This window comes from Acipenser ruthenus, chromosome 8 (assembly GCF_902713425.1).
Source record: "Acipenser ruthenus chromosome 8, fAciRut3.2 maternal haplotype, whole genome shotgun sequence".
Classification (NCBI taxonomy): domain Eukaryota; kingdom Metazoa; phylum Chordata; class Actinopteri; order Acipenseriformes; family Acipenseridae; genus Acipenser; species Acipenser ruthenus.
Window position 1 is genome coordinate 60,343,465 of NC_081196.1, and position 23,995 is coordinate 60,367,459.

At 40.0% G+C, this 23,995-nt stretch overlaps 1 protein-coding gene across 4 annotated transcripts in view; it reads left to right on the forward strand.

Annotated features, from left to right (window-relative positions):
- LOC117407281 (TSC22 domain family protein 1-like) overlaps positions 1–23,404 on the forward strand; it is a 62,053-nt gene extending 38,649 nt beyond the window's left edge. The window contains exons 1-3 of one of the 4 annotated variants that reach the window (XM_059029406.1): positions 14,816–15,104; positions 20,802–20,853; positions 21,898–23,404. In XM_059029406.1, the coding sequence (XP_058885389.1) occupies positions 15,019–15,104; positions 20,802–20,853; positions 21,898–22,155 (396 nt within the window). In that variant the 5' untranslated portion in view covers positions 14,816–15,018 and the 3' untranslated portion in view covers positions 22,156–23,404. Of the gene's footprint in view, positions 1–14,815; positions 15,105–19,783; positions 20,110–20,801; positions 20,854–21,461; positions 21,634–21,897 lie in introns of those variants that run through there. The other 3 variants (XM_034012101.3, XM_034012100.3, XM_034012102.3) reach the window with 3 other exon arrangements.
- Positions 23,405–23,995: the final 591 nt, after the last annotated feature.

Genomic DNA, 23,995 nt, shown 5'->3' on the forward strand with positions numbered 1-23,995 from the left:
TACTCGACGGCGTACAAAAACCCTGCGTGATGAACCGAAGATTTCAGATTTTGATTCATCGGTCCATAAGACCTTCTTCCAGTCTTCAGTAGTCCACTGGCGGTGCTTCATGGCCCAGGCAAGCCTCTTTTTCTTATTTTGCCATCTTAGCAATGGCTTTCTTACTGCCACTCGACCTGTCAAACCTGCAGCTCGAAGTCTTCTCTTCACAGTTGAAACTGAGACTTGCTTACTTTGACCAGTGTTAAGCTGTGCTTGAAGCTGTTGTCCTGTGAGCCGCCTATCACGCAAGCTGTTGACTCTCAGAAACTTGTCTTCTGATTCTGTTGTGGCTTTGGGTCTGCCAGACCTCTTCCTGTCAGAGTTTCCTCCAGTTTCCAAGTGCCTTTTGATGGTGTAGGAAACTGTACTCACTGACACCTTGGCTTTCTTTGCAATTTCTCTAAAGGAAAGACCTACACTTTTAAGGGTTATAATGGTCTGTCTGTCTTCCTTTGTTAATTGCCTTTTTCTCGCCATTATGAGAGCAATATACTACTTCCTGCAGTACAATACTGTCCAAATAATGCTTAAGAGGGTGTAGTAACACAGTCTGTTCCAACACTGCTTTTATACAGACAGAGGGTTTGTAAGTAATCAACAGAAGTTGGGACACCTGTAGGAATTGTTAGCATCAACTTTCAAGGCTTAATTTACTTCCATTGCTGCATAACAGCTGTAAGTTGTTAACCCATTACTTGTTCCCTGAAAAAGGCCTTTTTGTATAACTCTGAAATGTACATTATTTTTCAGTTTTTGGTAACCTAAACTTTTTTTTTTAACCTCTGGCAGTTTACCGCTTAGTTTTGTACCATTTCAGGTTATTCACTGGACTTGAACTGCTTAAATTTCAATAAAAACTGGAAAAATGGGGGTGTTCTAAAACTTTTGACTGGTAGTGTATATATATTTTTTTACTTTGCTGCTTTGCTGCTTGCAGTGCAGCCTGTGCAGTGGAGTGTTGAATATTGTAGCATGCAGTGCTGTGACCGGGTTAAACCTGCCAGCATCCCAGTCTCCTACTACACTGCCAGCATAGGCAGCAAACAGAGGACCTCTTACAACAATCTCAATTTCAAATGCAGTGTTACAGTCTACCCAAGCAGCGCAGCCCAGTGGTCAGATACAGGCATGGAGCCAGGAGCCTTTCTCAGCTGAACACTGCTGGGAAGTTGAACTACAGTATAGTGGCTCCTTCTTTTAAATTCTGATCTGTACTGCTCTGCTCCAGTAGATCATTTAAACAGAATTGTTTCTTGCAGCAGAGTGTCACAGTGACAGACAAGATCATGGAAATCTGTGTAGAGAGGGAAAAATGAAACCCAACCAAATTATCCAGGCATGGAGTTAAACCAGAGACACTCCTATAAATCCAGATTATACTAAACCCCTCCACGTCACAGCTTTATCATTGACGTGTGCCCCAAAGTAATCTCAGTACATTTGTGACCTGTTTTAATAGGGTATTGTACTGTTCAGTAAATCATGGCAAGGCGTGTGTGGCTGATCTGCAAATACGTTCCTATGTTACAGCTATTACAGCTACTCCTAAATATTGCTAAAATGCACATCCTGTATTTGTATATTGTAACAGAATAACAGGAAAATGGCAGTTCTTAGGCCAGGATAAAATTTAAAAACAGAATACAAGTTACCCTTCAAGTAATATATAATCTGACATGTGAATAAAACCCATTCTGTATCTGGTGGCTTTCGAGAAGACAGCTGGGTCTCGGGTATATACAGTAAAAAAAACAAGCTTTGTGATAAATGCTGTATTAAAGGGATGCTTCACTGGTGCCTGTATTTCGTTACACTCGTTCTGGTTACTGTGCTGAAGACCTGGGTCTGATTCACCTGACCTCACTTATATCATTAAATCAATCACTAGACTGCCAGGGAAAAACTACTGTCTTTAGTGTTTTATGTGGAGGGACTGCACTTCCTATGGATTTGCAGTTAGCATAAAATGTAGGGGGAGACTCTTCTACAGCTTGAGATTTGTCATTATTTTAAGGTTGATTTAATTAACTTTGGTTTTTAGATTGATCTTAAAAAGACTTTTTAGTCAAAACATTTCTCCTGAATAGAATGAAAACCTTTTATAACTCACCCTGCTGTACTAGCATACAATTACAATGTTACAATCATAACATTTAAAATGTTCCATAATCTCACCATCCGTTTTCACCCCTCCTCTGAAGGACTGGTTTTTAGATTGTAAAAAAGTAAATGCAAAGCAGTTTCCATAACCAACTAACCACATCCTATTTTCCTTAGTTTGTGTGATTGTGATTGTCATTGTTCTACTTTTTCAAAAGATGTTCCTTGTTTGCATGTGCAGCTTATGGTGAATAATACTCTGCAGCAGCTGGAACAACATGTTAGCTGAAGATTTGCCTGCATGAGACACGTTAGTGCAGAACATTTAGATAGCCTGTAATCAAAGGGCAGAAACCTTAAAGAAATGGTCCCTAAATTTCTTGTTTTGTTTAAGTTTTTTTTTTTTTTTTTTTTTTTTAAACTTTTTCTACCTTGAATTAATTTTACAAGTTATGTGTGAGCAAAAGGAAAGAGATTCTTCTGTCCTGATAGCGGCTTGTTTTTCTAGTACTTACCGTATACTGTTGTCTCAATGGCTTTTGGTAGTTCTGGGGCTCTTTTTCAGAAGTGGCTCATTGCCAGGTATCGACTCCCTTTAAAGATGGTTTACACGCAGGATTTGGTCTTCACCTCTGTAATAAATCTGCATTACGCTGGTGTCTTGACAATGCCAGTCACATTTCTAAAAGGTAGATGGCAGCATGTTCCTATGCTCTTGTGTGTCATTATTGCAGCACTGTATTCACACACTCCTGATCACTGGTAATCTCATGCCAGGCCTGCTGTTCCTGACCTGTGCTGTAAACATTCCCCACACATGTTTGCTGGGAGCTTGCCCAGTTCTACTCACAGTGTTGCATCCATGAAAAGCCACTGGATACACATGTCCTATTATTTCTATATTTAAAGCGTTGTGTCATTATTATTATTATTATTATTATTTATTTCTTAGCAGACGCCCTTATCCAGGGCGACTTACAATTGTTACAAGATATCACATTATACATTATTTCACATTATACAGATATCACATTATTTTTTACATACAATTACCCATTTATACAGTTGGGTTTTTACTGGAGCAATCTAGGTAAAGTACCTTGCTCAAGGGTACAACAGCAGTGTCCCCCACTGGGGATTGAACCCACAACCCTCCGGTCAAGAGTCCAGAGCCCTAACCACTACTCCACATACCTCAGCAAGGCAGCTTGTTCGATGCTTACAATTCCAGCGTAGTCACAGACTCGTACCTAACTCTGGGCTTTGTACTCTGCTTCCCAGAAATGGTACCATTTAACTAGATTGCCACCATTACCCCCCCAATTAAGTAGTGTCACCTTTATTTTTCAAAAGTGCAGGCTATTTATTTGAGGTTTTACGGTATGCTTGTTGATTTTGTCCTTGGCTGATTAAAGGGCAGTAGTGATATCCTGGATGAATCTAGCGCAGTTACTGTAGCATGAGTGATTGCATTTCAGATCTGTTTTACCAGATAGCAGAGAACATACATAACTGGCCATTTTGTGCTTGACTTTGCTGTTTTCTTAGTTCAGACCCTTCTGAGGATTCTTGCCACAGTGTGCGAGTACAAATGAGTTTGACCTGAAATACATGGAATTTAGATATTTTGATATACCCAATTGAAGCAAAAAGTACATTCAATCTTGAGTCTGTAGCTATACAGTAGTTATCTAGCACTGTACCTGTAGGCTCAGTACTAGTCATGTGTCAAGTTAATAAAGTTTGATTATATTTGCAACCTGGTCATAAATTTTCTTTAAAATTCACGGCAGTGTCACGGGTTAAGTATCGTATTTCGCGGAATGTTCACAGAACTATTTTATAAATTGTGTGTACAGAATTTTTTTTTAAACATCAAATATAGAGATAAATGCACTGACATCAAAATCAATGTCAAAGTTATTCAAGCACTTTACAATAGCTTGTGAATCAGTGTTGTAATTAACAGCCTGTAGGTAAAGTGTATCTGCAAGGACAGCTTTCAGTTCTAGTACGTCGGATGCATGTTCAACACAAATACAATGTGTAACCCATATCTTGGGCATCAGTCAACTCTTTAGTGCCCACTGACAAGCAACCACACTGTTTTGCCAATTCCATAATCTCCTGCTTGTGATACTCGGCAACTTTAGGTAAGTATTCATGTCTCAGCTGGGCTGATGAAGGAATCACTCCTCCATTTGCTACACTCAGTCTGAAGAAATTCCGTAACTTTTTGTTGTCCAATTTTTCAAGAGGGATGTTTGCGCAAACAAATGCCTCTGTCAGGTCAAAATGTAATGTGTTTCGTGCTTCACGGTTTTCAGTGGACTTTTGGAAGTCCTGTTTTTTTGTTTCTTTTCAAGTAAAGCAGTCACAGTACTGCTCTGGATTTCCACCTTTCTCTTTCAGTGAATACTTGAATCTAAATCCCTGTCAACAGCTGATTCTCAGTAGTGATCTACAGTACCGTTGCAGGACGTACAGAAGAGCTTCCCTCCATCGCTGTGTAAAACTCCTGCTGAATTCTGCTTTACATGATCTTCTGCAGACACATTTTTAGCCTTAGTTGTTTCTTCTAACCAGGATTTCTGGTCACCAAGTAACAAGAATTTGCTAGAGCTCACAAAGAAAAGTCCTACTGTACGGCAATTGATATGCGCACTTGAAACAGTAGTAATTTGAGGGTGGACGTGGTTCTTGTGCTGCTTTTAAGACCATTTCAGGTAAACGGCTCTAAGTGCACAATGAGAAGTCGGGTTGGCAACAACAAATGCCCACCTTCCACTTGAAATGATGTTTTAAGGGGAGCTGTGACAATCACTGTGCACAGTAGTTATTATTATTATTATTTGTTTATTTAGCAGACTCCTTTATCCAAGGCGACTTACAGAGACTAGGGTGTGTGAACTATGCATCAGCTGCAGAGTCACTTACAATTACGTCTCACCCGAAAGACGGAGCACAAGGAGGTTAAGTGACTTGCTCATGGTCACACAATGAGTCAGTGGCTGAGGTGGGATTTGAACCCGGGACCTCCTGGCTACAAGCCCGTTTCTTTAACCACTGGACCACACACCCTCCTTTGTAGGTCACTAGGGTTATTGAGTAGTTATTGATTGGAGGGATCTGAAATTCACTCTGGGCTGACATGATGAAAAGCTGTAGCTGTGGGACCCATACAAGGTGTGGAACATTGAAGAAAGCAGGTTGTTATCATGCACTGAAGAACAAGCAGAGCGAGCAGCAAAGCCTCCGATGTCTTTTAAAATAAATGAATAAATAAAGAAGAATCTTCCGGCTTTCTGAATTCCATTCAGCGCCGCCCTTCACAGAAAAGTAACTTGAGCATTAACTGTTGTGAGTGCACACCATCTTGTTGCTAGCATGAACATGCCATGGAACCTGCTAGTGTGCTAGTTTCTGTTATTGAAAGAAAGCTGCTATTTACACACATTGTTGCAACCTGCCAGCTGCCTCTTTTAAAACTCGGTGCTAAATGACAGTTAACGGAGGATGGAGCTCCCCCTCATACTGTAGCTCAGTGAGTGCACCTTTTTTGAATCACGCCCTACCAAGGCAATTACTTTTTTACATGGAGGCCCCCCACTGCCACAATAGAAATGAACCAGTCACAGTGGATTATACACCAGACATCAGAAATGAACCAGTCACAGTGAATTATTTGCTAAAATTCCAGTACATCTTGCCTTGTGTACAGATGTCATCCCTTGCATAGAACACCACACCTAATTCTGGTGTTCAAACAAAACAAAGAAACACACATGCCTGGTACCTTTTGTAAAATGGATCATCTTATTATCTTCATTTTCTCTTTAAATTTTGTTGGTACTAATTTCTCCTGCTGCACTTTTGTTTTTAATAAATGTCATTAGCCAGTATATCACCACAGACGACACACTGAGGACAAAATTAATGTGTAGGGCCAGCAAAACGATTGGTATTCAAGACAATAATGCACCTGCATTTAGCGCAGGCTTGCCACATGATTACAGACCAGTGATCTAATTGGCGAACCGTGCATTATTTTAGAACAGGAGATATTGATTGGACAAGAAAGGGATGTGTAAAAGATGTATTTGAAAATGTTACATTCTCACTGAATTCCAAAATGTGCACAAAATGTAGTTAAAATAGCCTCTTTAAGAAATGAGCCACTCTGCAGCTTGAAGGCAAGCTGCATAATTTTCTAAAAGCATGAAAAGAAAAAGGGGCCTCTACGGTATACTAACGCAGCGTTTGTTCTTGTGCCAGGGATTGGGATTGAGCCCCCCAGCTGTGGAAGCCAGCTTTCTGCTTCTCTGGGGTTTTCAGAAAAAAATCATCAATACCTTAAATCACACAACTTCCCTGTCTGATCTGGTCTGCTCCTCTTCCCTTGTAGAGAGTAATTAAACTAAACTATGTGTGCACCAGCTGTTTGAAGATTATCAATAACATATATTTGATTTGATTAAAGAACTGGCACCATTCCATGTGGTGTGTGGTATGATAGTTAAGTAAGCCTTCACTGGCTACAGAGATTACTGAAAAGAAAGAAAAGAAAAGTGTCTGGAAAACATGAACGATGCTACATTATTGTTTTAAATAAATTTGTAACTATTAGATTTTATTTTATCGATCCATTATGTGTTTTTTTCTCAAATTCAACCAAAACATATTGAACTTTTTTCATGATAAGCAGCCAGGAGGCATTGCATTGGAGGGATTATGTGATAAAAACTATGGAGCTGCATACCTGATGAAAAGAGAAATGTAAGAGGACTCCAAGGAGGTGTGATGCTAAGCAGCCTCCTGTGGTCCAATGCGTTTGGTTTCTGTAATAAACAAACTTCATAATGCTGGTGCATGTACTGTAGTGCAGATGGTCTCCCTGGAATTAGGACAGTGAATGTTCACAGTAAATGCCAGCACAACAGATGCGCTACAGGCTTATGAATGGAGTTTACAAATGAAGTTCTTACTTTGAATGACAGAATCGCCCCGGATTAAGCCATTATTTGAAACGAAAGTATTAAATCCACACAGACGGACAGGGGCACCAGCAAAGGAGCTGTATTCTGTAGCATGGATGTCGAATGTTATTGTGAACACAGTCACAGACTTCCGCTCTTCACTGGCTTTCCAGACCCTTTCACACCAGCAAGGCCGTGCCTGCTGAAGATTGGAATCCAGTCCCCTGTCTGCAGCACAGCCGACGATTCATCCCTGCATCCTCCTTAGCACCTCTCACCAACCACTTTAGTCACCAAATGACAGCCCTGAGTTCAGACAGTCCGTGCTTCACAGCATGATTACACCTCAACTGAGCAGACTACAAAAGGCTGCTTCAAGCCTTGTCTATTGGCCCTGCCTTGCAGCTGAAGCAAGTCTTCTTACTGTGGAATGGCTGCTTTCTGTGGCGTTTCTGTTTCTGCTGCTGTTGTGTTTTCTATAATGCAGCTCATCAGCCTGGCTGTAAATAATAGGGTTTGAACATGCAGCTGCACATCTTATTAAGCTAAGAATAAAAAATGTTTTTCTTGATTTAAAGATTAGAATATAATGTTAACATGCCCTAGATGTACTGGGCTGTTGTGTGCTAGTGTAGTTACAATGGGGTTACGAGTAGTGTTCCTGAGTAATAGAAGGGTCCAGGGTTAGAGGGGTCTTCCATTGATTGGTCCCTGCTATTCTAAATTTGCAGACTATCCCGTGATTACTGATTACTTTAAATACAAACCCATTTAACCCAGCACAGAGGCATTCTTAATGAACAGACTGGTGGAGTGTAATCTGGCTTTACTGTTCCTGCATTCATGGTGGAGGGAGAGGTGCTGTAATTATATATAAAACTCATGTGAGGTGTGTGTAGCTTCAGTAGTTATTGGTTATACTAATGTTTTCTGTATAAAAGCTCAACTTTTTTTCTGCTTGCTAAGACATGGCTGAATTTACACTTTATTACTTTGTTCTTTAAATCTGTTTTAAAAAGACGGTTGGTGTGGTCTTTGATGCAGGTACACTGTAAAATAATGACTGCAGTTTTGTTTTTTCTTTTTCTTATGCATGCATGCATACATACCTGCATTTCTGTAGGTCCTATAAAGTAGTATGCTTTCCACCTTTCTCCAAATGTCTTTAGCCATTTCATGTTTTTTTTGTTTTTTTGTTTCTCAGGCTTGACGGGTCTGTAAAGGGGTGATCTTGACACACCAGAATAATGTATTTTAGTTTTGTGTTACAAGTGAAGGGCTTTGCAGGGGACATCTGTGCTGCTATGAGCAGGAGTAGAAAAAGTGCCTTTTTACTGTACAATGCTGTAGTAAACACATTTAGGCAACCATTTACATTTCAAATCGAGAGATGTTGCCCTTATGTCTGAAGGATTTTCAGTATGCCTTTATAAGCTTTGCAATATTTACAATGTTGTAAAAGGTGTGCCGTTTTTGACAGAACACATGTCTATATGTAGCGCATTTGTATTTCAGGGCTCCAGCCATATACATAAATCTGTAAATAGACAGTTTGTAATCCAGGGCACAGTACCTCTCACTGAGTAGTAGGAAAAGGAAATGGTATTAATGGGACAGTGCTGTTCATGTCACGTTCCCAAGTTGTTTATCTTTTCTTTTGTGCAACTTTGTTTTATTAACATAGCCCAGGGATGGAAATGAGACTCCTATTGCATAGCAGTTTCACCCATTCCATGTTTTATGACGATCTTGATTGGTACAGGTAACAAGCTCAGATGTGTCTTATTAAACTACTAGTAAAATCAGGAATGGATCAAACTGCTGTGCAGTATTACAGTATTTCCATCCATGTAGCCTTTTGTATTCTCGTCTTGAAGGGCGTATACACTTATGTTTGAGTGAGAGAGCGCATAAGATCTGCCTAAGGAAGGGTTAGTGATGAAGATTACTTGGATTTATGCATTGCATGCATTTTATATCCGAGAGCAGATAAGCCCAGGACCATGTGATTTGACATCACACACAGGTGTATGTAGCCTAGCCTCTATATGAAGTAATGGGAAATAAAACCAGCATTTTAAATACTATACCACAGTAAGTGTATGTGTGTTAATAGGTTTGTAAGATTCATTTACAATGTAGTTTACAGTGTGTGTGTTAATAGGTTTGTAAGATTCATTTACAATGTAGTTTACAGTGTGTGTGTGTTAATAGGTTTGTAAGATTCATTTACAATGTAGTTTACAGTGTGTGTGTGTGTGTGTTACTAGGTTTGTAAGATTCATTTACAATGTAGTTTACAGTGTGTGTGTGTGTGTGTGTTAATAGGTTTGTAAGATTCATTTACAATGTAGTTTACAGTGTGTGTGTGTTAATAGGTTTGTAAGATTCATTTACAATGTAGTTTACAGTGTGTGTGTGTTAATAGGTTTGTAAGATTCATTTACAATGTAGTTTACAGTGTGTGTGTGTTAATAGGTTTGTAAGATTCATTTACAATGTAGTTTACAGTGTGTGTGTGTTATAGGTTTGTAAGATTCATTTACAATGTAGTTTACAGTGTGTGTGTGTTAATAGGTTTGTAAGATTCATTTACAATGTAGTTTACAGTGTGTGTGTGTGTTAATAGGTTTGTAAGATTCATTTACAATATAGTTTACAGTGTGTGTGTGTGTGTTAATAGGTTTGTAAGATTCATTTACAATGTAGTTTACAGTGTGTGTGTGTTATAGGTTTGTAAGATTCATTTACAATGTAGTTTACAGTGTGTGTGTTATAGGTTTGTAAGATTCAGTTCCTTGAACTGGTAGGGTTACGCTTCCTTGCATACATGGCGGTCCGGGACGTTATGATTTGTGATGTTTGACAGATTAAGAGTGAACAGAACAAATAGATTACCGTATTGAAAAGAGAGTTAATTAACAGAGCAAAAAACAGAAACCTCTGGGAATGGATTTATTGGGTTATTGTATTTATTTATAGCGCATAACCTCCTGAGAATTTCTTTATTTCATCAGTCACTTTTTAAAACATTCAAATTGTTTCAACACTACAAAAACAGGCTGTTGAAGCTACTCGGCTGCAACAGTCCATGCTCAAAACGTGCTGCTTTCATGGAATGAGAAACCCGGCTTGTCTTTACAAAAACAAAAACCATTACCAGAAATTCAATTCCCAGTTCTTTGGTCTGTCACACTGTATCTGCACCAGGGCAGTATACTGTATAGCAATGAATAGCATCATGTTGCAGTATTGCTTTATATGTAATGGTATTTATGTGCCTCTTGTGTCAATTAAAGAAACCAACACTGTACCAGCGATTCATTACTGTCCCCTTTTTATATATGTTTTTGAAGGTTTTTTTTTTTATCACTTTTGTTGCCTTTGGAAACCCTATAATAGAAATCAGAGTAATTAAATATAAAAATCCAAGCCACACACCATGCTGTGAAATCACAGCCGTATGTTCCAGTCTTAATACCCATTTAGCCTGTAGAAAAGAAATAGTTTGATCTAGATGACATGCTGGTATAATCACAGTGAGCAGTGAAAAGCAACCTTAACTGCGCTGTTTGTTTTGGAGACATTAAACCCATTGGTGATGAACAATGACAAAAGCAAAGCAGACAGCCTGGTGTTGTAAGGCAGTTTGTAGTAGCAGAACCCCTGCTTTGCAGAGTGCTGCAGCCTGCATTTCAGATGGGCTTTGCAGTCCTGATTTCATGGGACTCACTTTACATGCATTCCTTGTGTTCGTTGTCTGAGCAGTTTTGCTATCTTTTGTAAAATACTATTGTTTTAAATGTAATCATTTTAGTTATTGCATTATGTATAGTGTGTTTGTTTTATTACGTTTGTTTCCAGAAAATAAACCGCTTGATTAAGCCAGGAGAGAGGTTTGTGGCCGAGGTGTTTTTTCTTGAGGATTGACGCAATGTGTTTGTCCATCTTACATCATAACACTGATTCATCTGTCACTTTATGTAAAAGCTGCAGTGATTTCAGACAAAAGAGGGGAAAGTACTGCCTGGTGCAGATTCTGTGGCTATGACAGTGCATGAAAGGCCAGTCCCTGCACACTTCAAGTCCTTTCATGTGTCATGAATTTCCAGCTACTATTTGTTCAATGTTTTCTGCTTTTTTTTTTTTTTTTTTTTTTTTTTTTTGGATTGGCCGATTTAATGCAAGGTTTAGTTTCATATTACTTGCACTACTGCCTTCCTAATTACTATTGCGTCCTTTTACATGTGCCAGAATGTAGCAGGGAGTTAAAGAAACTGTGTTTTTGCATTCGGCCACCTAATGTAGCCCATCCTCTTACAGAAGATAAGGCTGTGAGGTTTGCTAACCCCAAGCTGTATCTTAGGTGTTTTATATCATAATGGACGCCACATGTAGGAATCCTTTTTTTTTTTTACTGAATACTTAATACCTTGAATAAACTTTAACTTTTAAAGTAACAGAAATCTGAGTTCTTTTAATCCTGATATATAAGAGCTATAAAAACGCTGATTCAAAAAACACGATGTGGGAGCAGAAGGAAGGGGGGTTTAAGTTAGAGGTGTTTTGGCAACGAGGGAGTGGTTTTTTTTTTTGACCAATTATTTATTTATTTTCCCCCAATTTGAAATATCCAGTTATGTTTTTTTCTCCTCACCACAGTGAGTCCCCGCACAACACGGACATTCTGAGGGTGTATGAGCGTCCTCCGATCTCAAAAGCCTAAGGCCAGAATCGCTTTTATACCCTGCCGGGTTCCCATCCCCCACCCAGGAAGCGTCAGAGCCAATGTGACGCCCCCCTTGGGGGTCTGCAGCAAAGTTCGGCCTCTTTGCACAGCCTGGACATGAACTAGCGCCATCCAAGCTGTGTGACTCGTCCTGCACTCTCCGCGGCAGCGCTTTAACTGGATGAGCCCCATGGCGACCCCGAGGAAGTTTTTATAGGTCTTACTGGATTGTTTATTCAAAGGGTGCAAAGAATTGTCCTTCCTTGAATAGAAGCAGAATGGGCCCAACACATTGTGTTGCATGCCAAGAAATACCTGCTGGGATCTTGTACTGAGAAGCACAGGGCTGACTTATCGACAGGTGACCACTTCTATTGAAAAAGACTGTGACCACATTACAGTAAATTGCCTTTTTTAGACACATACTCTCTACTCAAAAGAACACTACACAGATATTTGGGCATTATTTCCATTCTTGTTTTGCTGTGATTGTATTCTGCAAATCAAAGGGTTACTGTACAGTATGATAGATGGTATTCAAATAGAATCTACTTCACTGATCATATTCAGAGCAGTACAAAAAAGAAAATCAACCGGGCGTTTCTGTGGTACAATGCAGGTGTTCAGCTGTAATGCTAGGGTTCATCCATGTGTTTGTGGTACAGTGCAGGTGTTCAGCTGTAATGCTAGGGTTCATCCAGGCGTTTCTGTGGTACAGTGCAGGTGTTCAGCTGTAATGCTAGGGTTCATCCAGGCGTTTCTGTGGTACAGTGCAGGTGTTCAGCTGTAATGCTAGGGTTCATCCAGGCGTTTCTGTGGTACAGTGCAGGTGTTCAGCTGTAATGCTAGGGTTCATCTAGGCGTTTCTGTGGTAGAGTGCAGGTGTTCAGCTGTAATGCTAGGGTTCATCCAGTTGAAGTGTCTGTTGACTTTGACATTTAAGATGATGAGAAGCTAATACTAGCTGTAGTTTGATATACTGTATAGCCCATATGTCTCCTGTAAAGGGACTAATATACATCCTGGCAAATATGTACTGGACCAAACTATAACATGATATGAAATGCGTACACAGAGCTCCGGTGTACAGTGTCTCTGTAATGCAGAGTATAAACACATAGAGAGCACTTTTGTTCAGTTGAACAGGTCATCATCAGAGGGAGCCATTGCTACTGTATGTCCAATGCTATATCCCTTTCCCTCGCAAGTGGACCAGCCTTTTTAAAGAAGCCGCCTCCTTGACAAGAATATCACCCCCAGGGTTGTGTTAAGACCTGCTAGAAGAGTTTAAGATAGTGGGGCCTGTATGAATGATCCAAACAGCAGAAGCATTATAGCTACTTTAATACAGCTAGCCTTCCCCCACGGGTCGTGGTTGACCCACATGTTTACATTACTATATTCAGTGAATTGAGATTGCGGAAATAAAATGATTTATACATGTTGGTTCAGAGAGATTTTCATCAGCCACGGTTTAGATCATTCAAATAGGCACCAGTAATCTGTGGCTTGTTGGGACTACAGTCGTACCCAAGAGACCATGGCTTTGAATTTCAGCTCACGCTCTTGACTCTCTCTGTGTTTATGACTTGTGTGCCTCAGTCACTTCCAAACTCTCATATGCGTTAAACCATAGCCTCATCCTGTCTTCTAGTGATGTGATGCTGAATCAGCCTTAAACTACATCATAGCATTTCCTGATTTAAATAGTAGCTACAATAAATTAACATTTTATTGGGATTTTTGGAAATCAGTTCTTTGGCCTATTTCCTGTGGTTTCTTAATTTTGAACCTCTCTTCAGCCACCTTTTCTTTAATTTTAATATTGTGTGTGGTTCATATTTGCTTCCCGTTGTTAGATAACATCTCCTTATTTTCTTTAAACTGGCCTTCAAGGCATCTTCAGCATTTATTAAAGAGCACTGTCCAATTATATTCGCCAAATAGGTGCTTTCCAAATTCCAGCATGTAACCTTTAACTTCTACATTAACTGGACTGAAGTACATTATTTTAATATGTCGTTTATCACCCGCACCTAACCCTTTTGAAGTTCAATGTGCAGCATAAATGTGATTCTGTCAACTACAGCACTGAGTCATTTGAGAAACTGCAATGGCTTATTGCCTTGTAATCCGATTAGAATATTTAGATTGCACAATCCTAGATGTAAGGCGGTAGGTATCGGATTGCAAGGTTTCGACTTCAGCCTAAACTGTTCATCTTGTCTGAACTACAGTATATTTCCTTTACCAGTTCTGTAAGTAAAAAAATCTTTTACCCCTTGATGATAAAATGTGGATATTGTTTTCAACACAAACTTTGGAAAAGCAAGTAGTATCATACAATCCAAAGACTGAAGTCTGATTGCTGTTTTTGTTTACTTGTATTTCTTGCTGTCACCCTAAACAGCAGTACAGTGCTTGCATGAGGTTTTAATTTTTAGAAGTCAGTGAGCTGTAAGAGTCATAAAGCACTGTTAGCAAACATTACAGTGGTAATACATTTGTGTTAAAGAATTAAAACAATAAAAGAATCCCCCTGAAGAAAATCCCTCCAAGCCTGACCGGTTTCAATGTGAAGGTATATTTACCCTCTCCAAATCCTATAAGACTCACTATTTTTACAGCATCGGGTCACCTTAGTCCCAGCAGACTGATTCTCTCTGCACTGATCACTTGCGTCGTTAACTCTGGTCTGTGCTATAAAACAGGAATTTGAGATTGCTGTAAACTAAATTGAATTACAGGGCTGTTAATTCTATGGTTGCTGTAGAGAGAGTCAACACTGTCAGAATCCAGCATTTGGTGGGGAGAGTGTTCAACTCCGCGAGTTGTAAAATCACTAATCATCAAAGATTTTAATCTGTGTTGATGGTTTATGTAACATCCTGTCACATGACTTGAGAGCTGCGTGACATCACGGCTTGTCCTGCTTATTTTCTTTCAATCACCCACAACCTGCCTTGGAGAGGCCCAGAGAGCACATTGCACGGGAAGGCAAGTGAAGGGATAAGTCGTGCATTGAGTGTGGACAGGCTGTCCTGCTTTTCTCTTGTGTGACATGACATGGGATATTCAGTTGTGGAAATCCCAAGGCTGCAGACTTGCAGTACTCTTCTGGAAAGTGGAGTGTTTTCAGTAATCTGAGGTGGACAACAGATTACCAAACCAATGAAAGAAACAGCTCTTCGGGTGCAAGGCTGTGACAGGATGGCCATCAAAGTATTGCTTTGGGAGCTGGAACAACATTTGAAGAGGTATTTGTTTTATTAAGAAGTGGACCAACATTGCTTGTGTGTATTTTTTGTTGTTTTTTTTGTGTGTGTTTTGTAATGGATTTTGTAGATTTTCTTTTAGTTTAACAAATTTTATAGAGAACTTTTGAGTTTACAGTTTTTATAGAGAATTTTTTTTTTGGTGGTCATCTAAATGTTTAAAATATATTGAATAAGCCAGTTTGCAAACTTTTTTGTTTAAAAGTTGAGAGTTTAAATTAAAAATCTTAGTGCACACTAGACTGTCCTATCCCTGCTCTATACAAGCCAATGCAATGCCTACATTATGTGTCTTCTGCTCCAAAAGCTAACTCTTAAACTAGAAAGCTCAGGTAGGCCTACATGTATTTAATCCTGCTCCTCCTGATTCCCTTGGGCCGGGGTTTCGTTGTTTTCTCTTGGGATTTACTGAATGTTGAAAATGTGGTTATGTCAGATTCTCCCTTTTATGAATAATCAAATTCAAGGTGGAGCAAATAGTTCTCAACACCATGGCAAAGGTATGAAATAATTGTGGCCTCAGAGGTTTGTTGTCATCCTTGCCTTTACCAACAGGACAGGGTGTAGACATTACAAAGTCTCTGACAGCACAGACTCTCCCTGCACAGACACGCAGATTCTGCTGCTCTCGTCTACTTCTTTCTGTGTAAACAGCAGCAGGGATATTTTCTGATTTTGAACTGGTATTCTTCAAAGCAGGAAATAAAAAAATGACTTGATAAGTGCAGTGAAAATCTACTTGTTTGCTGCTTCTGCAGTGCATACGTTAAAGGTAGATAGTGTGCAGAATAATTATTAACCAGGAAATCATTCAAATATATGGTCGATGCGTCATGGTATTTCAAATTCTGCATTGTTTGTGCTGCACAACAAAGATGTGCATGTGCAGTACTGTAGTGCTTATATAGCATCAGGGGACAATACGGTGTGCCAATGTGAAGGGAAAGTGTGCATGCATGAAAACACTGATGTTAAAGTATCTGTAGAGTCTGTATGAGTGGGGGGGGGTCTTCATTAATGCAACTGTTCTGTGGTCAAAATACCTGCTATCTGCAAATGTAGAAGTCATGTGTTCTTTAATCTAGAAATAGTAAATTCCAACAGGATTGACTTTGTAATGACCTAAATGATACACTGTCTGGAGAACAGCTAGGAGTGACGATAGAGAATTAGGGAGATGGCTTATTGAAATGCAACTCCTCCACAAAGCAGACCTAGTTTGTGTTTTTCCACTGGGACAATCGGGCACTAACTTGGATTTATTTCTACTCGCTGCATTCTGACCTGAATAATGTAAGAAGTGAAGATTGTTACCCTTCTTGAACTGCACACTAGATGTTTAGTTCTACAGGGTGTCTCTTCTAGTTTAAACTCATGACTCAAAATGAACAAGGTCTAATCCCTTTTTCAGTACATACTTGTGTGTGTGAGACAGTGTGTAATTATTTCATTCTACTGTAGGGACTGTAGCCTAACTATTATACTCTGTGTTGCTTTTTTAAAAGCTTAGTAATAATTCCTTCTAGGTGCAGTTTTATGCACTTTATGAAAATAAAGTGTGATTTTAAAATTGTTTGTTTTCTTCCTGTGTAATTTGACATTGACAATTAGCTTGTTATATTCACTATAATTGGGTTACTCAATTTAAGAGTGATTTGAAGATGTAGAATCTATGGACTGACTGACTTGAATTCATTCATTCATTCATTCATTCATTCATTTGCTTGCAGATTTTGACAGGTTGTACAACCGAAATTTAACAGCTTTCTAGCACGTCCTGTTTAGATAAAGATGACATGATAGAACAAAGTTCAAAACATTTAGGCCTACGTGCATGCTTGTTAAGGGAACTGCAGTATCAAAAAAAGTTTCGGATTTATGCATGCTGATTTCACCCACCGATTCCCACCATTAACTGCACCATTAGTTGTCTGCATCGTATTTAGATGCACCACCTTGCATTGGCTTGTACTTATAATTTGTTAAACATCCTATTTTCATGAGGATTTTTGTATGGGGGTTTAAAGGGGTGTCAGTTTAACCAGAAGCATTTGCTTTTATTGATGCATGTTTCCTTCTGAAATGTCAATTGAGTTGAGAACATGGTTTCTGAAGAAAGGCTTTTGGACAGTAAGCTTTCATGTTAATAGTGGCTGAACTTGTACTTCTGACACCATCTGAGATTCCTGATCGGTGAAAAGTACAGCACATACTAACAAGCACTGCCCCATCTTCTTTTTATAAAAGGTATTGTAGTGTGCACAGGGGAAGGCAGCAGCAGAACTGGTAGGTGACGTAATGACACATGAAGACATGAGCCCGATCTACGCTCCTTGCAACGGAGCCGGCTCTTTAGTACAGCGGTATCGGCGCTATGCTTTAGGCGAGAGGTCTCGGGTTCGCGCCCGCCCTCCGCCTGTGTGGGGATTGCCTCGCCCTGTGTGATGTGCCGGCCTGCGGTAACTGAGGTTCGCTACCTTTGGATGTTATAATTGCCTCACCCAGCTTCCCGTCAGAGAACTCCGGAAGAGATAACTATTTACTTTGAGCCATTTAGTAGGATTCTTGGCATCATGGGGTAAGCAGCCACATTCAGGCTAATTGAGGATTACCTGTGTACTGTTCTGTGCAAGGACATGGCCCACAGTGTTGGCCTCCAACACTTTCTGGGCTTGCCAGTGGCAGTGGCATGTAAGCCAGTTTATTTGAGAGTAGGGAGTTTTTTTCCATCAGCCATGTGGGATTCAAGGCATGTCAGGCTTGGGCTGCATTTGCCCACTGATTTTTAAATATGTTTTCTGAGTTTGAATAACAAATGGGAGGGGAGCCTAAAGATGTTAGGTTTGTTTATAGTTTGCCTGCAGTACAGGACATAGTTTCTTATAAGTTTACCCTGTTTAAAAATAAGTATATTGAGAAGGTTGTTGCCTTCTAGTTCTACGCTGTTTAAAAATACCAGCATTTTTGTAAGCCATATTTTTTTAAACAAAATGGAGTGCTGTCAGCAAGCTTTGTGATGAGTGAGATTGCACAGAAGGCTAGATGGAATGAATGCAGTTACCAGTGGTGTGTGTGGGGGGGCGGGGGGTCATTGGGTTACATTGTAGAAGTATGTGTGTTTTAATGCCAGGTGCTGATTCTTCTAAAAGCCTTTCTCCACTCTGAAAATGTTGTCTTTACATAATATGGCCGACAAGATGCCCTGAGGCCCCTATCTTGTTGACCTCATTCTAAATTGTGTGATTGCCAAGGGAGAAGATCCCCTGTGAATTAATTTACATGGAAAATCAGGGAAAAGGTCAAACTTCCCCAGTCTCTGTCGCACCTTAGAATGCTTCACTTAGGGTGGATAGTTGTGAGACTGATTTCATAAACCCTTGGTTTACCAGTCTGACATATAGCAAGTCTAACAGGGCTCGGGCTTGTAGCCTATCTATGTAACATTTGACATTTAAAATCCTCCACTTTAGCTACAAACTTAAGGGAGCGGGTCTGTTGCAATGACATTGAAAGCATATGTTTGGTTACTGGATATTCTGAGGACCGGGCTGAAATATGAGGACCACTGTCGTAGACAATTGTTTTGTTGCTCTGTGGTGAATATTGACAGATGAGTATTCAAATATTCTTTAACATTTGAGTGATCAGATGAATTGTATAATGTCTTCATCTTTCATGTGTTATTCCTGTCTCGGTTGTTGCTTGTTCTGTAGCGGTGTGTAGCTCTCTTCTCTTGCAATACAGGGCAGAGTAACCTGCATCACACTTAGTTCAATGGCATGCCATTCTACAGTTTTGTAGGTTTAGGTTCGTAAAAAAAGAAATGTAAATAGTATTTATTAAAGCTATTGGTTCAGGCTTGTTTTCTGCAAGAAGTTATGCTGCAAGATACAGGCTGGTTTAACTAAATACTTATTTTTAGTTAACCAATTGCATGTCAGAAGATGTCATTTTAATTTTTGTACAGCACCATTACAGATATTTTTAGTTTGGAGGAAAAAAAAGTTGGCTGATTTGAATAGGTTTATATGTGGTATCTCTTAAGAATTGGTATGAAATTGCTTTCATGGTAACCAGATATTGTGGTGTATTGATAAAGCTGGAAATGTTGTACATGTAGCACGTGGTTTAAACCGCTAGGTGGCAGTGTGGGTACATATTTTACCGAGTCTAATGTAAAAAAACAGCAGCACCTGTCCTGCAGCAATTGCGCTGTATGTATTGTTCCCTAGTTTAGATAAATCGGTTTAAAGAACAGAACTGGCTGTCCTTGTGCAGTAAACGTGTCTTATTATTTTATCACGCAATAGTCTAGATTTATCAGAGCAAACTTCTTACAATTCGTTCTTATAATATTAATAATAACCACGAAGATGTTCTTTGTTTCAATTGAACTACTGTACTGTATTTTAAATATATACTGTATCGTCCTGTCGTGTATTCCTGCAAATGGTTTGGGGCGTTCTTCCGTCTTCCAGCCGGTTTTTCCCAGTTTGTAATGCAGTCTTTGAATAAATTATACTAAAACAGGTCGGCTGAGCGCCAGGTGGGGGCGGTATTACATATATTAGTTTAATATATCGCGATGGGCCAATGGGGTTGCGCTTAGTGCTGTTTTTCTGACATATATTATGCAAATGATCCTGCAGCCTGCAGATTTTCAGCAGAGTGGAGATAAACTGACCTTGGTCTTTGTGCAGCAGTTGGAGAGAAACGGTCTCACTGATCTGCGAGCTTTTCCATAAAGAAATAGCTTTTTCTACGAAAACCACTGAAAAAACTGATCGCAGGAGAATTTGAATGTTGACCAGCAGCAAGCAGAGAATCTTTTCTTACTGCATTGTGTTATTTATGGGCGGAATAGCATGAATGCTCCGTGTTATACTAGGGCGATGGATCTTGGGGTTTGCCAGCTGAGACATTTTTCAATATCTTTCTTGTCATCATTGCTGAGCACAGACAACTCATCTGTGAGACTCGATAATAGGTAAAATAATAATAATTATCAGATCTTTTTTATTACGGTTTTGTGTAGATGTGCAAAACGGGATGATGCTCTATTTCTCGTATTCCTTTTCCGCGGACTCGTCTCAGATTGTTGCTACCACAGCTACAGTAACATTTTTGTAATATGCGTTTAGTTTTGTTTATCACAAGCGGCTTGACCAGCCTTTCTGTAGATGTGCTTTAGCTGTAAACCGAGGTCTACCTTTTTCATTTTACATTCTGTTTGATATTATGCAAAGGGTATTATAAATGCTACTGTATGCTATATATATATATATATATATATATTTATATATATATATATATATATATAATTCCTGAACAAGCAGGCGATGTGCTTTCACAGGTTGTCATGTCGTGTAAAAGCGTCCACTCGTCCAGCAGGTCTTGGTGTGGATGTACAATGTTATAATTTTGAAATGGATTCAGTAAATGAGCTTCAGTGAATAGAGTAGGCTGCCGATGCCTGTCTGAAGATTGTACAGGTTTTACATTTCCAGGTGCCTGTGCTTGTAGGCTCAAGTCTCAGTCAGTGGTTCGATGAGAACGGTGCATTGGGTTGAGGGAGAGATTGCATTGCATTTACTATATGGGTACTGCATGTATTTTACGGTGTTTTAAAGTCTTTCTTGCTTCTCATTTGTCCTGACTTTCATCTCTGGTCTTTTTCAGTTCTTCGGGTGCCAGTGTGGTGGCCATAGACAACAAAATTGAACAGGCAATGGTAAGTACGGTGCAGTAAACATATTGACTGTAATACAGTAATTGCATTCCAAGAAATAATTGAATATTTGTAACACAGGCTGGCTAAAACAATGATATGTGTTGCACGGTAAACTTCTGCTTTAAATAACGGCATTTAAAGTCACGACTATAAACTCTGGGGATGCAGCAGAATGTGTTGAATACAGAATACAGAGGCGATTGGAATAGCAACGTAGGCAATAATAATACAGGTGTGCATTTCTAACCATGTTTGCGTAATAACCGCGCTACTAGATTATGCAGCCAGTGCAGTTATAATGAATTTGCGCGCACATCACTTTTAAGACAAACGAGGTTACATACTAAGGAATACATGCTGATAACGGCGGGTTGAAAACCTAGTTATGTAGAATACCGAACCCGCAACGTGGTGTATGTGACATCAGTTGCGTGTGTGTGCGTGTATTATATAATCCCTGCTTGGCTGTTCTTTGTTTTTGGATCTGTGCCTACAGTCGTTCTCACGCGATCTTCGCTGTGCAGTCTGTTGCCAGGCAAACACAGAATGTTTAACATCCTGTTATAAATAGCTCCATCGCTGATTGGCTCTGCGGTGTGTGGGCCGGTCATTTTGTTCTTTATGACGGGTTTTGCGGTTACGTTACGGAAGAGGGAGTAATCGTAGTGCTGCTGTCGTGCTCTGCCCAGTGACGCGCGTTTTCAGTGTTGTGCTGTAGCAAAGACAAGCAGTATACAAAAGACATCAGCTAACGAAATGCTGGGCTGTGGATCAGTTTGTGTAGGTGTTCATTTTACAGATGTAATGCACAGTGGTGTGTGGCACGATCCCTAGCACATAATATTTTAATGACGAGCTTTACATCATGAATGATCGGGCAGATACAGGAACACGACACTAATGGTAGTTTCTAGAAATATAGAAAGTTGACTTACGTAAAACAACAGTGCACATAATTGGAAAATAATATTTTAAACACAGTGGTTCGTAAACAGTTGTGTACTAAGTCACTCGAATAATCTTTTTTGTTCTTGTTGTGCACAGGATCTAGTGAAGAGTCACTTGATGTATGCCGTGAGAGAAGAAGTGGAGGTTTTGAAGGAACAAATAAAGGAGCTGATCGACAGGAACTCGCAGTTGGAGCAGGAAAACAATCTTCTGAAGAATCTGGCCAGCCCGGAGCAGCTAGCGCAGTTTCAGGCGCAGCTCCAGAGCGGCTCCCCGCCGGCCTCTTCACAGCAGCCCGGGACAGCGACACAGCCTGCCCCGCCATCATCACAGAGCTCCGGGCCCTCAGCGTAGCACACCCCGCCGCTTCCACAATGGACTGGACACAATGGGGGTCGAGGAAAAAAAAAAAAAAAACACTAAACGCAACGAGGACAATTGTGCCCCAGTTACAGACATATTGCATTTGCCGTTTGCACATCCTGACTTGAAGGAAAAAATGAAGAAAAAAAAAGTATTTTGACTTTAGACAATCGCTTGTAAAAATGGAAGTGATCCAACGAAGGGACGGTGAATACAACGGAACTAATGGATTGGAATGGAAGCACGCGTCATTACAGCGCTTTGTTAAATACGCAGGGATTCCCAGTGCAGCGTCATGTGGATCTCCAGTGATGTACATGTGTTTTGTTTTTACCGTGACTTGGAGATATGCACACAGCTGCTTCCCTGTCATTTACATATATATATATTCTATACAGCGTGTCCAAGGCTGTGGCTGACTGGTGCAAGCACTTTCTTGATGGCAAATGTGAAGAACCGTAGAAGGTCCAGAGGCAACTGGGGAGCCCCTCTCCCCCATCTGGAATGGGGGAAGGTGTTACAAAAAGGACACCTATCTTTTACATCACCGTTTGCGTTTGGACGAGTGGAGAAATCTCGAAGAACAAGGTGGTGTAACGAATCTTTCAGTATTTAACTTGAAAACGGCCCTCGTACTAGCCGTTCCAAACCTTCCGTTTGTATGTTGACAGCGCTTCTTTTCAAGCAGTTAATATGAGGCTGGAGTTCAATGAGCGTTGTTAACCTAATGTATATTTGTGTATGTAGTGTAAGTACTCTGTAATATAGTAAACTGTAACTATTTAGGTTGTACAGATTGAATCGAGCTGTTTCATTGGCTGATCTGAACACGTTTAGACGGTCTTTTTTATGCTCTATAAGAGGAATGCAGCTTTACACCTGCTTAGTGAATTAAAACAATCACAGTCACTTGTGTGTTTTTTCCATTTTCTTGGCTGCATACTATTCTAAAGTAAAACCGTTGTTCACTTAAAATTATTTGAAGAAAATAAATGCACCGTTGTGAACTATTGCCAGTGAAGCACTCCGTTGTTGATCAATACTATTGCTGACATTAAAACCACACTCTGGTATGTGTTTGGGGTTTTGCATATACGTATAGTTTATAGGCTTATGTTTTGTGCATGTTCCTGAAACGAAAACAAACAACAAAAAAATGAAAGTTGTAACATTTAATTAAGTTGCACTTGACTGTTGCACTTCTCAGCCTTCAATAAAAACCTTCCATGTTGTCCAATAAGCAGTTGTCTTGCGGCTTGTAATTTTTATGCACAGATTTAAAATAATGCAGACACATTCATAAATCAGATGTCAATTACAGTTGCATATTTGGTTTTCCCCAACATTTCCATTCTAAATGCTAAGCTCAAAAAACAAGTGTGTCATTGTGGACCGAGTACATGTCCCAGTAAACAGGTTTAACTGCATTTTTCATCATTTGTCCCCACAGTACTGTGTGATTTTATAGTACAGTACAACTAATGCTCAACATGAACTCTATACCACCCCGACCAGTCTGAACTTGGGCTGGAGTGCTGAAGCGTGTTCTCTCCCTCGGAGCCCCTCCCACGCCCCGCCTCCTCACGTGGTCCAGTGCGCGGGGGTTCCCCGGTGACGCCTGGCGAACAGGAAATGGCATGGCGCGGGTAACATTCTTTTGAAGCGCTACAATGCACACGAGAAAGCTTTCATTGTAACGAGAGTATGTTGTTTTAAGAGCTACAGTATAACGGTAAATAAAACATCGCAAACAGTGGCATAACCTTGCAGGGAATTCCCCAAGTTCAGCAGGGGACAGCGTCTGCAACTGAATGCTGGTTGCTAAGGAATC